Source organism: Mustelus asterias, unplaced genomic scaffold (genome assembly GCF_964213995.1).
Source record: "Mustelus asterias unplaced genomic scaffold, sMusAst1.hap1.1 HAP1_SCAFFOLD_1254, whole genome shotgun sequence".
In the NCBI taxonomy this organism is placed as follows: domain Eukaryota; kingdom Metazoa; phylum Chordata; class Chondrichthyes; order Carcharhiniformes; family Triakidae; genus Mustelus; species Mustelus asterias.
In genome coordinates this window covers 49,809-62,526 of record NW_027591199.1, presented here as the reverse complement: position 1 = coordinate 62,526, position 12,718 = coordinate 49,809, and the positions used below count along the sequence as shown (strand labels likewise).

Genomic DNA, 12,718 nt, shown 5'->3' with positions numbered 1-12,718 from the left:
TCAGCGAGGTGGCCTGTATATCCTGGAGGCCTCGGAAGGAGAGTCTGGGCTCTCCTCATTCCGCAGATGGTCGGAATCACGGAGTCAGAGCAAGTCCTGGTTCTGTTATATTTGGATCAGAGCTGATTTGGATACTGGCTGCTCGCTGCGGTGGGGGTGGGGGCGGGGGGGGGGGGGGGGGGGGGCGGGGGTTGGGGGGGGGTTGGGGGTCACAGTTTGAAGGTTCCTGTGATGTTTTGATTTAGTTGGGAAGGCCAGTTGTGTCTTTTCCCCAGCTAAACCCGACAGTCTCCGCTGCTCGTACACGACCCGCACCACCCCCCCGCCCTACCCCCGCTCCCCCCCAGGCCATGGCCTGAATTCCACCGCGGTCAGTTCTCAGCGAAGTGACCGGTGATGGCGTCGATCAGCTCCTGCTTCTTGCTGCCCCTCAGCCCGTACTGTTTACAGACCTCCTTGAGCACCGGCACGGTCAGCTTGCCCAGCGTCCCGCTCCGCAGGTACTGCCTGACCTCCTCCTTCCCCAGCGACACCTCCACGTTTGGCTTCTTCTCGGCTCCCCCGGCTGCGTCGCCTGATCACAGAGAACAGCAGTTCATTCTTCAGACAGTCACCGTGACAAATCTCCGAAGTACCGAAGACAAACAATGGCCCCACTCTTGAATATTCGGCTAATAAGAAACAGCACCGTGCAATTCCACTTCAGTTAATTATGGCTCGGGTCACTGTCTGTGTGGAGTCTGCACGTCCTCCCCGTGTCTGCGTGGGTTTCCTCTGGGTGCTCCGGTTTCCTCCCACAGTCTGAAAGACATGCTGGTTAGATGCATTGGCCGTGCTAAGTTCTCCCTCAGTGTTACCCGAACAGGCACCGGAGTGTGGCAACTAGGGGATTTTCACAGTAACTTCACTGCGGTGTCAATGTAAGTCTTACTTGCGACACTAATAATTAAACTTTACTTTTAAATTTACTTTACACCTGTTCATTGTTAATAAGGGACAGTAAAACAATCGTCATTCTGGAGGAGCGGGCATCGCTGGCATTTAGTTGCCATGAATAGGGCAGTTTTGCGTGGGACTTGCCAAGTTAATTCAGAGAACGTTCAACTGTCAGCCACATTGGGACTGGAATCAACAGGAGGACAGGCTGGTAAAGACAGCAAGTTTAAAGTTTATTTATTCGTCACAAGTAGGCTGACATTAACACTGCAATGAAGTTACTGTGAAAATCCCCTAGTCGCCACACTCCAGCGCCTGTTCGGGTAACACTGAGGGAGAATTTAGCATGGCCAATGCACCCTAACCAGCACGTCTTTCGGGACTGTAGGAGGAAACCGGAGTACCCGGAGGAAACCCAAGCAGACACGGGGAGAACGTGCAGACTCTGCACAGAGAGTGACCCAAGTCAGGAATCGAACCCGGGTCCCTGGCGCTGTGAGGCAGCAGTGCTAACCACTGTGCCACCGTGCCACCCCCTTCCATAATAGACATGAGCTCGGTCGTTGGATTTTTCTGACAGGCTTTGGGGTCACTTTTACCGGGAGCTACTTTATATTGATCAAGCTTTTAAAAAACAAACACTAGCTTAGAATTCTCAGACAGTCATGGTGGGCATTTGAACCCACATTTTCCCTCTGGATTTGAATACCGCTGCAAAAACAGAGGCGTGCTGTCGAAGCTTTTCATCTTGCACTCATCAGGACAGACACAAGAATGCCAAATTTCAAAGGGAGTAACAATTTATACTCCCCCAAAAAAAGGGTGCTGATTGGTCAGCATATCGATTTTGATTGGTTGAGGTATTGCCATGGTGGGTGCGTTAGGGAACTATTGACCCCCCCCCTCCCCATGCTTACATTTAATTAAAAAAGGCAGTGCCTGGACATGTTCCTTTTGCCTGTAGAGGACAGGTCCCTCCATATGAATACACGTAATTTCTAGCAGGCGTAAATGGGCCACATTACGAGCCCGACTGATAATCTTTAATTGCTGCTCTTTGAAATTTGATATTCTTGCATCTGTCCTGTATAATAAAACAGCTATTTGTTCCCTGGATTATCTACAGTGGTCCACCCCAGAACCCTGAGGCCGAAAGCAGTCAACAGAATTGCTTGGAAGCTCTGAGGAGCAGGTACCTGCCAGCCACCAGAACAAGGAGCTGAACCTCCACAGTCGTGTGATGTTAAATCAAGGTTGGAAGGTTGCTTTGCCAAAAATCAATGGGCAGGATCCCCATAAAATCTTTCCTCAGGAAATAACTAACAGGGAGGAACGATAAAGTGAATTCTGGAGGGCTATGGCATACCTCACGGGCTGGTTTCTACAGAAGTGAATGCACCTTCAATTGCCACGTATAGGGGAATTCTTGGGCAGGGAGCACAAAGTTGAACTGAGTTCACAGGCATGAGGAATGATAAACTGCAGTGTTGAGTTAATAGTGCTTTGTTTAAGTCTAAAATACAATAAAGTATGTTTTTATTTGAAAAAGTTGAAATCTAGTTCTGTCAGGTAATTATGGTCAGTTAATTCTCTATAAATGTTCCTAACAGGGTTGTAATAAATTACAGCGGCCACTACACTTCACTGACTGTAGTGTTTTACAATGTCCTGAGGAAAGGCGCTGAAGAAATGCAATTCTTTGTTTCTTTTGGCGACCAGCTGGTTCAGTTCTGAGAGAATTGAGCAGAGATTTCCGTGTCCGTGTGGCTCACTTGTATCCCACGCGAAGCATTTACTGACACAACGTTTAATTTGCTCCCCTTGCCGCAGTACTCACTGAGCTTCCTCTTCTGTTGGCTCTTTGCACCTGGGTTATAGCCCGGGGGATAAACCAGCTCCAGGAACTCCTCTGCCAGCTGTCCGATTCTCCTGTCCATAACATCATTCTTTGGCACTGTGTGGGGAAAAGACGATTTCCCCTATTACGCTCCTCTATCAAAGTCATTTATTTGCACCTCTCCAGCTTCCTCTCCCCCCCCTCCCCCGCAGCATCCCCCCCTCTCCCCCTGTTCCCCTCCCGCGGCTTTCCCTCTCCAGCCCCCCTTCTCCACCTCTCTACCTTTCCTCCTCCCCCACAGCACCCCATTGGCTCCCCCTCTCCCCCCGGATCCCTCTCTCTCCCCCAGCTCCCCCTCTCTGCCCCCCAGCTCCCCCTCTCTGTCCCCCAGCTCCCCCTCTCTGCCCCCCAGCTCCCCCTCTCTGCCCCCCAGCTCCCCCTCTCTGCCCCCCAGCTCCCCCTCTCTGCCCCCCAGCTCCCCCTCTCTGCCCCCCAGCTCCCCCTCTCTGCCCCCCAGCTCCCCCTCTCTGCCCCCCAGCTCCCCCTCTCTGCCCCCCAGCTCCCCCTCTCTGCCCCCCAGCTCCCCCTCTCTGCCCCCCAGCTCCCCCTCTCTGCCCCCCAGCTCCCCCTCTCTGCCCCCCAGCTCCCCCTCTCTGCCCCCCAGCTCCCCCTCTCTGCCCCCCAGCTCCCCCTCTCTGCCCCCCAGCTCCCCCTCTCTGCCCCCCAGCTCCCCCTCTCTGCCCCCCAGCTCCCCCTCTCTGCCCCCCAGCTCCCCCTCTCTGCCCCCCAGCTCCCCCTCTCTGCCCCCCAGCTCCCCCTCTCTGCCCCCCAGCTCCCCCTCTCTGCCCCCCAGCTCCCCCTCTCTGCCCCCCAGCTCCCCCTCTCTGCCCCCCAGCTCCCCCTCTCTGCCCCCCAGCTCCCCCTCTCTGCCCCCCAGCTCCCCATCTCTGCCCCCCAGCTCAGAATCACAGAATCCTCCAGTGCAGAAGAGGCCCTTCGGCCCACCAAATCTGCACTGATGCATGAAATGCCCTGACCTGCCCACCTAATCCCACTTGCCAGCACTTGGCCCATAGCCCTGAATGTTATGACATGCCAAGTGCTCATCCAGGTACTTTTTAAAGGATGTGAGGCATCCCGCCTCCACCACCCTCCCAGGCAGCGCATTCCAGACCCTCACCACCCTCTGGGGAAAAAACTTTTCCCTCAAATCCTCCCAAAACCTCCCACCCCTCACTTTTAACTTTTGTCCCCTCGTAACTGACCCTTCAACTAAGGGGAACAGCTGCTCCCCATCCACCCTGTCCATGCCCCTCATAATCTTGAACACCTCGATCAGGTCACCCCTCAGTCTTCTCCGCTCCAGAGAAAACAACCCCAAGCCAATCCAAACTCTCTTCATAACTTAAATGTTCCGTCCCAGGCAGCATCCTGGTGAATCTCCTCTGCACCCCCTCCAGTGCAATCACATCCTTCCTATAATATGGCGACGAGAACTGCACACAGTGCTCCAACTGTGGCCTCACCAAAGTTCTATACAACTCCATCATGACCTCTCTGCTTTGTGATCTATACCCCGACTCATAAAGGCGAGTGTGCCATATGCCTTTTTCACCACCCTATTAACCTGCCTTTCCGCCTTCAGAGATCTATGGACAAACGCTCCAAGGTCCCTTTGTTCTTCGCAACTTCCCAGTGTCAGACCTTTCACAGTATACTTCCACCCTCTCCCCACCCCCACTCCCCATCTCCACCCTCAACTCCCCCCTCTCCACCCCAATTCTCCCTCCCCCCAAGCTCCCCCCTCCCAGCTCCCCCTCTCCAACCCTAGCTCCCCCTCTCTCCCTCCCCCTCCCCGCAGCTTCCCCTCTCCTCCTCCTCCTCCAGCTCCCCCTCTCCCCCCACAGCAACCCCCTCTCTCCCCCCCCCACAGCTCCCCCTCTCTCCCTTCCCCAGCACCCCCTCTCTCCCTCCCCCAGCACCCCCCTCTCTCTTCCCCAGCACCCCCCTCTCTCTTCCCCAGCACCCCCTCTCCCTCCCCCAGCACCCCCTCTCCCTCCCCCAGCACCCCCTCTCCCTCCCCCAGCAACCCCTCTCTCTTCCCCAGCAACCCCTCTCTCTTCCCCAGCACCCAATCTCTCTTCCCCAGCACCCCTCTCTCTTCCCCAGCACCCCCTCTCTCTTCCCCAGCACCCCCTCTCTCTTCCCCAGCACCCCCTCTCTCTTCCCCAGCACCCCCTCTCTCCCTCCCCCAGCACCCCCTCTCTCCCTCCCCCAGCACCCCCTCTCTCCCTTCCCCAGCAACCCCTCTCCCTCCCCCAGCACCCCCTCTCTCTTCCCCAGCACCCCCTCTCTCTTCCCCAGCACCCCCTCTCTCTCGCCCCCAGCATCCCCTCTCTCTTCCCCAGCACCCCCTCTCTCTCTGTCCCCCACTCCCCTCAGCTGCCCTTCTCCAACACGGTAAGAAGTTTAACAACACCAGGTTAAAGTCCAACAAGTTTATTTGGTAGCAAATGCCACTAGCTTTCGGAGCGCTGCCCCTTCGTCAGCTGGAGCTCAACACCCCCAGCTCCCCCTCCCCAGCCAGCTCTCCCTTTCCCTGCCAGCTCCCCCTCTCCCCCCAGCTCCCCCTCTCTCCCCCCTATCTGCTCCTTCCCCCAGCTCTGCCCCCCCCCCTCCCCTGAGCTCTGCACCCCCCCACCCCACCCCCCCCGAGCTCCCTCTTATTAGCAGTGGAGGAATAATACAGCAGCTGGTCTTTTTCCTTCAGCAAGTTTATTCTACATACAGCTCAGTACAGATACAAGCTCCTCTGATTCCCCCACAGTATCTGTTCCTGCTGTGTCCATTTATACTCTTTCAGAGGTTGAGTCAATAACCATCGCCTGTCTTCAATAAGGCAATTACTGTAATTGCCACAGTATGCATTTGCTGATACACTGACTCTCCTCTCCGCATCCCCCAGCTCCCCCACCCTAACCCCCCCCCCCCCCCCCCCCACTTTGCCATATTTCTCCCCTCTTCATGCCCCCAGCAACCCCTCTCTGCCCCCCAGGGAGCATTACAACTGGATTCAACAATTAGCCAATATTCATACCCGCCCCGGGGCCCTGAATCCAATGGGAAATATTCCCGATATACTGCTCTGTTACAGACTACGTGTGAAAGCTGGGCTTTTTTAGTCTTTACAATCACTATCTTATCATAATCACTATCATTCCTTATCATAATCATGGACCCCACGCACCTCGGACATTCTCTCTTCCACCTTCTTCTGTCGGGAAAAAGTCTGAGGTCACGTACCAACCGACTCAAGAACAGCTTAGAACATAGAACATAGAACAGTACAGCACAGAACAGGCCCTTCGGCCCACGATGTTGTGCCGAGCTTTATCTGAAACCAAGATCAAGCTATCCCACTCCCTATCCTCCTGGTGTGCTCCATGTGCCTATCCAATAACCGCTTAAATGTTCTTAAAGTGTCTGACTCCACTATCACTGCAGGCAGTCCATTCCACACCCCAACCACTCTCTGCGTAAAGAACCTACCTCTGATATCCGTCCTGTATCTCCCACCACGAACCCTATAGTTATGCCCCCTTGTAATAGCTCCATCCACCCGAGGAAATAGTATTCATTCATCACCTCGCCTATCTCTACTGCCTCCATACACAAGTTCCCACTACTGTCCTTGACCGGCCCTAACCTCACCCTGGTCGTTCTTTTATTCCTCACATAAGAGTAAAAAGACTTGGGGTTTTCCTTGATCCGACCCGCCAAGGACTTCTCATGTCCCCTCCTAGCTCTCCGAAGCCCCTTTTTCAGCTCATTCCTTGCTAACTTGTAACGCTCAATCGAGCCATCTGAACCTTGTTTCCTCATCCCTACATAAGCTTCCCTCTTCCTTTTCACAAGACATTCCACCTCTTTCGTGAACCATGGTTCCCTCACTCGGCCATTTCCTCCCTGCCTGACAGGAACATACCTATCAAGGACATCCAGTATTTGTTCCTTGAAATGTTCCACTTTTCATTAGTTCCTTTCTCTGACAGTTTCTGTTCCCAACTTATGCCCCCTAATTCTTGCCTAATCGCATCATAATTACCCCTCCCCCAATTGTAAACCTTGCCCTGCCGTACGGCCCTATCCCTCTCCATTGCAATAACAAAAGACACCGAATTGTGGTCACTATCTCCAAATTGCTCTCCCACAACCAAATCTAACACTTGGCCTGGTTCATTTCCCAGTACCAAATCCAATGTGGCCTCACCTCTAGTCGGCCCATCCACATATTGTGTCAGGAAACCCTCCCGCACACACTGCACAAAAACTGCCCCATCCAAACTATTTGACCTACAAAGGTTCCAATCAATATTTGGAAAGTTAAAGTCCCCCATGACAACTACCCTGTGACCCCCACACATATCCATAATCTGCTTAGCAATTTCTTCCTCCACATCTCTATTACTATTTGGGGGCCTATAGTAAACTCCTAGCAACGTGACCGCTCCTTTCCTATTTCTAACTTCAGCCCATATTACCTCAGTGTGCAGATCCCCCACGAAGTGCCTTTCCGCAGCCGTTAAACTATCCTTGATTAACAATGCCACTCCTCCACCTCTTTTACCAGCTTCCCTACACTTAGTGAAACATCTATACCCCGGAACGTCCACCAACCATTCCTGTCCTTTTTCTACCCACGTCTCCGTAATGGCCACAACATCGTAGTCCCAAGTACCAATCCACGCCCCAAGTTCATCTACCTTGTTCCGGATGCTCCTTGCATTGAAGTAGACACACTTCAACCCACCTTCCTGTCTACCAGTACCCACCCTTCTTTCCTGCTGCTGTCAGACTTTTGAATGGACCGACCTCGCATTAAGTTGATCTTTCTCTACACCCTAGCTATGACTGTAACACTACATTCTGCACTCTCTCCTTTCCTTCTCTATGAATGGTATGCTTTGTCTGTATAGTGCGCAAGAAACAATACTTTTCACTGTATGTTAATACATGTGACAATAATAAATCAAATCAAATTAATTCCTTTTGCTGCTGGGCAGTGGGTACGAGCTGTACAGCAGGATACTCACGTGTCAAATCTTCAACTTCTTCCGGTTCCTTCAAATCGAGGGCCAGTGCCTCCAGATTACGGAAATGCCGCTGAAGAACCGGATTCTCAAAGCTCTCAGGCCTAATCCAGAGGGATAGAAATGGTCACCATTTTATTTTAAGGAGAATTTGCAGAAATTTCCTGTTCATCTGCACAGGGGAAATCATAGAAATCCTACAGTGCAGAAGGAGGCCATTCAGCCCATCGAGTCTGCACCGACAACAATCCCACCCCAGGTCCTATCCCCGTAACCCAATGTATTTACCCCGCTAGTCCCTCTAATCTACACATCTGGGTCACTGAGGGGCAATTTAGCACGGCCAATCCCGCACACCTTTCAGACTGTGGGAGGAACCCGGAAGAAACCCATGCCGACACGGGGAGAACGTGCAGACTCTCCGCACAGACAGTGATCCCCTAAAGGCGCAGAAAGTATCGCTGGAACCTCCGACTGACCTGTATTTAAACCGGAGCTTCTGCACCACTGATTTCATCTTCTCGATCTGATCCTCGCTGGCCACTCGCTTCTCCGTAAAGCCGATCTTCCTGACATCGTCGGCGTAAGGCAAAAAAATCAGGTGGAATCCTAATGGGAAAATGACGGAAAGGTTTTGTTTGTACCAGGAATCGGTGAGCATTTCACACGTCCACTCTGCCCGACTCAGGAGTTGCGTTTGATGGAATGACCTGGGATGAACATTCGCGTTTTTGCAGAAATCAGGTCAAAGCTACGACTAGTAAAGTTTTAAAGTTTAAAGTTTCAAAGTTTATTTTATCAGTGTCACAAGTAGGTTTACATTAACACTGCAATGAAGTTACTGTGAAAATCCCCGAGTCGCCACACTCCTGTTCGGGTACACTGAGGGAGAATTTAGCATGGCCAATCCACTCTAACCCGCACGTCTTTCAGACTATGGGAGGAAACCGGAGCACCCGGAGGAAACCCACGCAGACACGGGGAGAACGTGCAGACTCCACACAGACAGTGACCCAAGCTGGGAATTGACCCAAGTCCCTGGGTGTGTGTGTGAGTGGTGATTGCAGCTCCGTGGGGTGTTTGAATTCTTTGCGTACTTTAATGCTTTTCAGACGTGACAGAAAACTGCGGTCCCCACATCCCTCGGAGATGGATGTTAACGACCCTGTTTTGAAGAGCAGCAGGGGAGTTTTCCCTGGTGTCTCGGCCAGTATTCATCCCTCAATCAACATCGCTTAAAAAACTCTGCCTATCGTCAGGTTACTGTTCCCAGGGAGGAAACCACAAGTGAAGACCCACGTCTAAAATCACTGCACTGCCAATGTAATGCAGGACTACAGCGGTGGTAAATGATTCATTGAATGACACTGCATAGAAGCCATTCAGCCCATCATGGCTCTACTGGCTCTTTGAAAGAGCTTATCCAATGCGTCTCAAGAGCCTTCTCTTTCCCCCAGCCCTGCAATCTTTTCTCCTTTATAGATTGGATCAATTTCCTCTCAGCAGTTATTATGTAATCTTCAATTTTCATCCACCCACTGTAACATGTATCCGCTGTAACTCTGAACTATAGAAATCTGAAGTTAGTTCATCTGAGTCCAAGCCCAGGCTGTGGTGCTATCTTTCTCTTACGTTGATCTTTCCCTACACCCCGAGCTGTGACTGTAACACTACGTTCTGCACTCTCTCCTTTCCTTCTCTATGAACGGTATGTTTTGTCTGTATAGCGCGCAAGAAACAATACTTTTTACTGTATACTAATAAATGTGACAATAATAAATCAAATCAAATATCTGGTTTCAGTTCCTCTCTGCATTGGAGCTGCACACAATCAGCCAGGCTCCACTGTGTGTATATATGTGTGTGTACGTGCGGTGCGCGCATACGTGCGGTGCATGCATGTACGTGCGGTGCGCGCTTGTACGTGTGGTGCGTGCGTACGTGTGGTGCGTGCGTACGTGTGGTGCGTGCGTACGTGTGGTGCGTGTGTGTACGTGTGGTGCGTGTATGTGTGGTGTGTGTGTGCACATGTGGTGTGTGTATACACGTGGTATGTGGTGTGTGTGTGTGGAGAAGGTGAGTGGGGGTAGGATAGGCAACAGCTACGATGCCCTCCATAGACAAATAGTGTGTGAATAATTATCATATGTGGTCAGGCAGAAAAGGTGCCGGAGATTCTGTGGCACTGGTGTGACCATAACTCAGTCAGAAAGGAGAGACAAATCAAGTGTACTCACCCAGTCAGTGAGCGATCCGAGAGAGACAGTGTCACTGACCTGGAGGGATGGTCTGCACTTTCTGATCATCCAGCGCCTCCTCCTGTGGGACCAACGCCACAAATCGGGGTGGGGTGTTCCTCCGGGGAGTATAGCGGCAAACAGCATACACGTCCTTCTCCAGGCACTTGGTGAGCAGTGCGCTGAATAAAGTGGTGCTTTCTGTTGGGAATGTGAAACATAAACACAGCTCAGAACAATAAGCACCTGGCACCATGGCTGGCCCAAAGGCTGCTGGAAAGGACCAGGGGGGCTGACCTCTCTGAGCTGCTTAGCAAGTGGTGACGATAAAGTCAAATTGTTACTTCATCCCCTATAACACGATAGAATTCTTCATCAAGGTGGACAGTGAGGTAGTTGATTTTGAGACTAGGGTCCTGAATCTTAATAAAGGAAACTACGATGAATATGAGGCACAAGTTGGCTTTGATAGATTGGGAAATGTTATTTAAGGGGACGATGGTGGATCGGCAACGGCAAACATTCAAAGAATGATTATTTAATCCAGTCTGGCACAAAAATAAAACTGGAAAGGTGGCCAAACTAAGGCTTACAAGGGAAATTAGAGATAGTTAAAGGTCCAAGGGAGAGGCATACAAATGATCCAGAAAAACTGTAGACCTGAGGATTGGGACAGTTTATAATTCAGCAAAGGGACTAATTAATAAGGGGAAAATAGAGTACGAGAGTAAGCTCGCGGGGAACATAAACATTGACCGTAAAAGTTTCTATTAGGTGTGTGAGATGAAAAAGATTGTTAACGACAAACTAGGTCCTTTACAGTCAGAAACAGGGGAATTTATAATGGGGAACAAAGAAATGGCTGACCAACTAAATACATACTCTGGTTCTGTCTTCACAAAGGAGGACACGAATAACGTACCAGAAAAGTTGGGGAACACAGGGTCTAGGGAGAGGGAGGAACTGAAGGAAATTAATATTAGTAGAGAAATGGTGTTGGGGAAATTGAGATTGAAGGCTGATAAATCCCCAGGGCCCGATAATCTCCACCCCGGAGTACTTAAGGAAATGGTCTGAGAAATAGTGGGTATATTGGTATTCATCTTCCAAGGTTCTATAGCCTTTGGGACAGTTCCTATGGATTGGAGGGTAGCTAATGTAACCCCACTATTTAAAAAGGGAGGCAGAGAGAGAACAGGGAATTATAGACCAGTCAGCCTGACGTCGGTAGTGGGGGAGGATTTAATAGCAGAGCACTTGGTAAACAGCGGCTGGACAGGACAGAGTCAGATGGATTTACACGAGGGGAATCATGCTTGACAAATCTACTGGAATTCTTCAAGGATGTAACTAGTAGAGTTGATGAGGGGCAGCCAGTGGATGTGGTTTATTTGAACTTTCAGATAAGGTCCCACATAAGAGATCAGTGTGTGAAATTAAAGTGCATGGGATTGGGTAGTGGATTGAGATGGATAGAAAACTGGTTGGCAGTCAGGAAACAAAGAGTAGGAAATAAACAGGTCTTTTTCCAAATGGCAGGCAGTGATTAGTGGGGTACCGCTGGGATCAGTGCTGGGGCCCCAGCTATTCACTACATATAAATTAATGATTTAGACGAGGGAACTAAATGTAATATCTCCAAATCTGCAGATGACACAAAGCTGGGTGAGCTGTGAGGAAAATGGAGAGATGCTTCAGTGTGATGTGGACAAGTTGAGTGAGTGGGCAAATGAACAGCAGATGCAGTATAATTTGGAGAAATGTGAGGTTATCCACTTTGGGAGCAAAAACGGAAGGCAGATTACTATCTGAAAGGCCATAAATTAGGAGAAAGGAATGTGAAATGAGACCTGGGTGTCCTCATGCACCAGTCGCTGAAGTTAAGCATTCAGGTGCAGCAGGCGGTGAAAAAGGCAAATGGAATGTTGGCCTTCATAGCGAGAGGATTTGAGTACGGGGCAGGGGTGTCTGGTTGCATATATATGGGGCCTTGGTGGGACCACACCTGGAATATTGCGTGCAGCTTTTGTCTCCTTATCTGAGGAAGGACGTTCTTGCTGTAGAGCGGAGGTTTACCAGGCTGATTCCTTGGATGGTGGGACTGACTCCCAAGGTGAGATTGAGTCGGTTAGGATTATATTCACCAGAGTTCAGAAGAATGAGGGTGGGGGGGGAATCTCATAGAAACCCGTGTCTGCGTGGGTTTCCTCCGGGTGCTCCGGTTTCCTCCCATAATCCGAAAGACGTGCATTGGCCATGCTAAATTCTCCCTCGGTGTACCTAAACAGGCGCCAGAGTGTGGCAACTCAGGGATTTTTTGGGGCGGCATACAGAACCATGGATCACAATTTAAGAATACAGGCTAAATCATTTAGGACAGAGATGAGGAAAAATGTCTTCACCCAGAGGGTGGTGAATATGTGGAATTTGCTACCACAGAAAGTAATTGAGGCCAAAATATTGAATGTTTTCAAGATGCAGTTAGATATAGCACTTGGTTGGGGCCAAGAGGATAAAAAGATATGGGGGAGAAGATGGGAACAGAATATCGAGTTGGATGATCAGCCATGATCATAATGAATGATGGAGCAGACTCGAAGGGCTGAATGGCCTCCTCC

At 50.9% G+C, this 12,718-nt stretch overlaps 1 protein-coding gene across 1 annotated transcript in view; it reads right to left on the bottom strand.

Moving 5' to 3' along the window:
• Positions 1 to 347: 347 nt before the first annotated feature.
• The window catches only part of LOC144488065 (X-ray repair cross-complementing protein 6-like), a gene marked incomplete at its 5' end in the record, with an annotated part of 60,516 nt that continues 48,145 nt past the window's right edge, over positions 348 to 12,718 (bottom strand). Inside the window, 5 exons of the mRNA XM_078206087.1 lie at positions 348 to 574; positions 2,774 to 2,890; positions 7,867 to 7,967; positions 8,343 to 8,472; positions 10,140 to 10,301. Of these exons, the coding sequence (XP_078062213.1) occupies positions 372 to 574; positions 2,774 to 2,890; positions 7,867 to 7,967; positions 8,343 to 8,472; positions 10,140 to 10,301 (713 nt within the window). The remainder of the gene's footprint in view (positions 575 to 2,773; positions 2,891 to 7,866; positions 7,968 to 8,342; positions 8,473 to 10,139; positions 10,302 to 12,718) is intronic.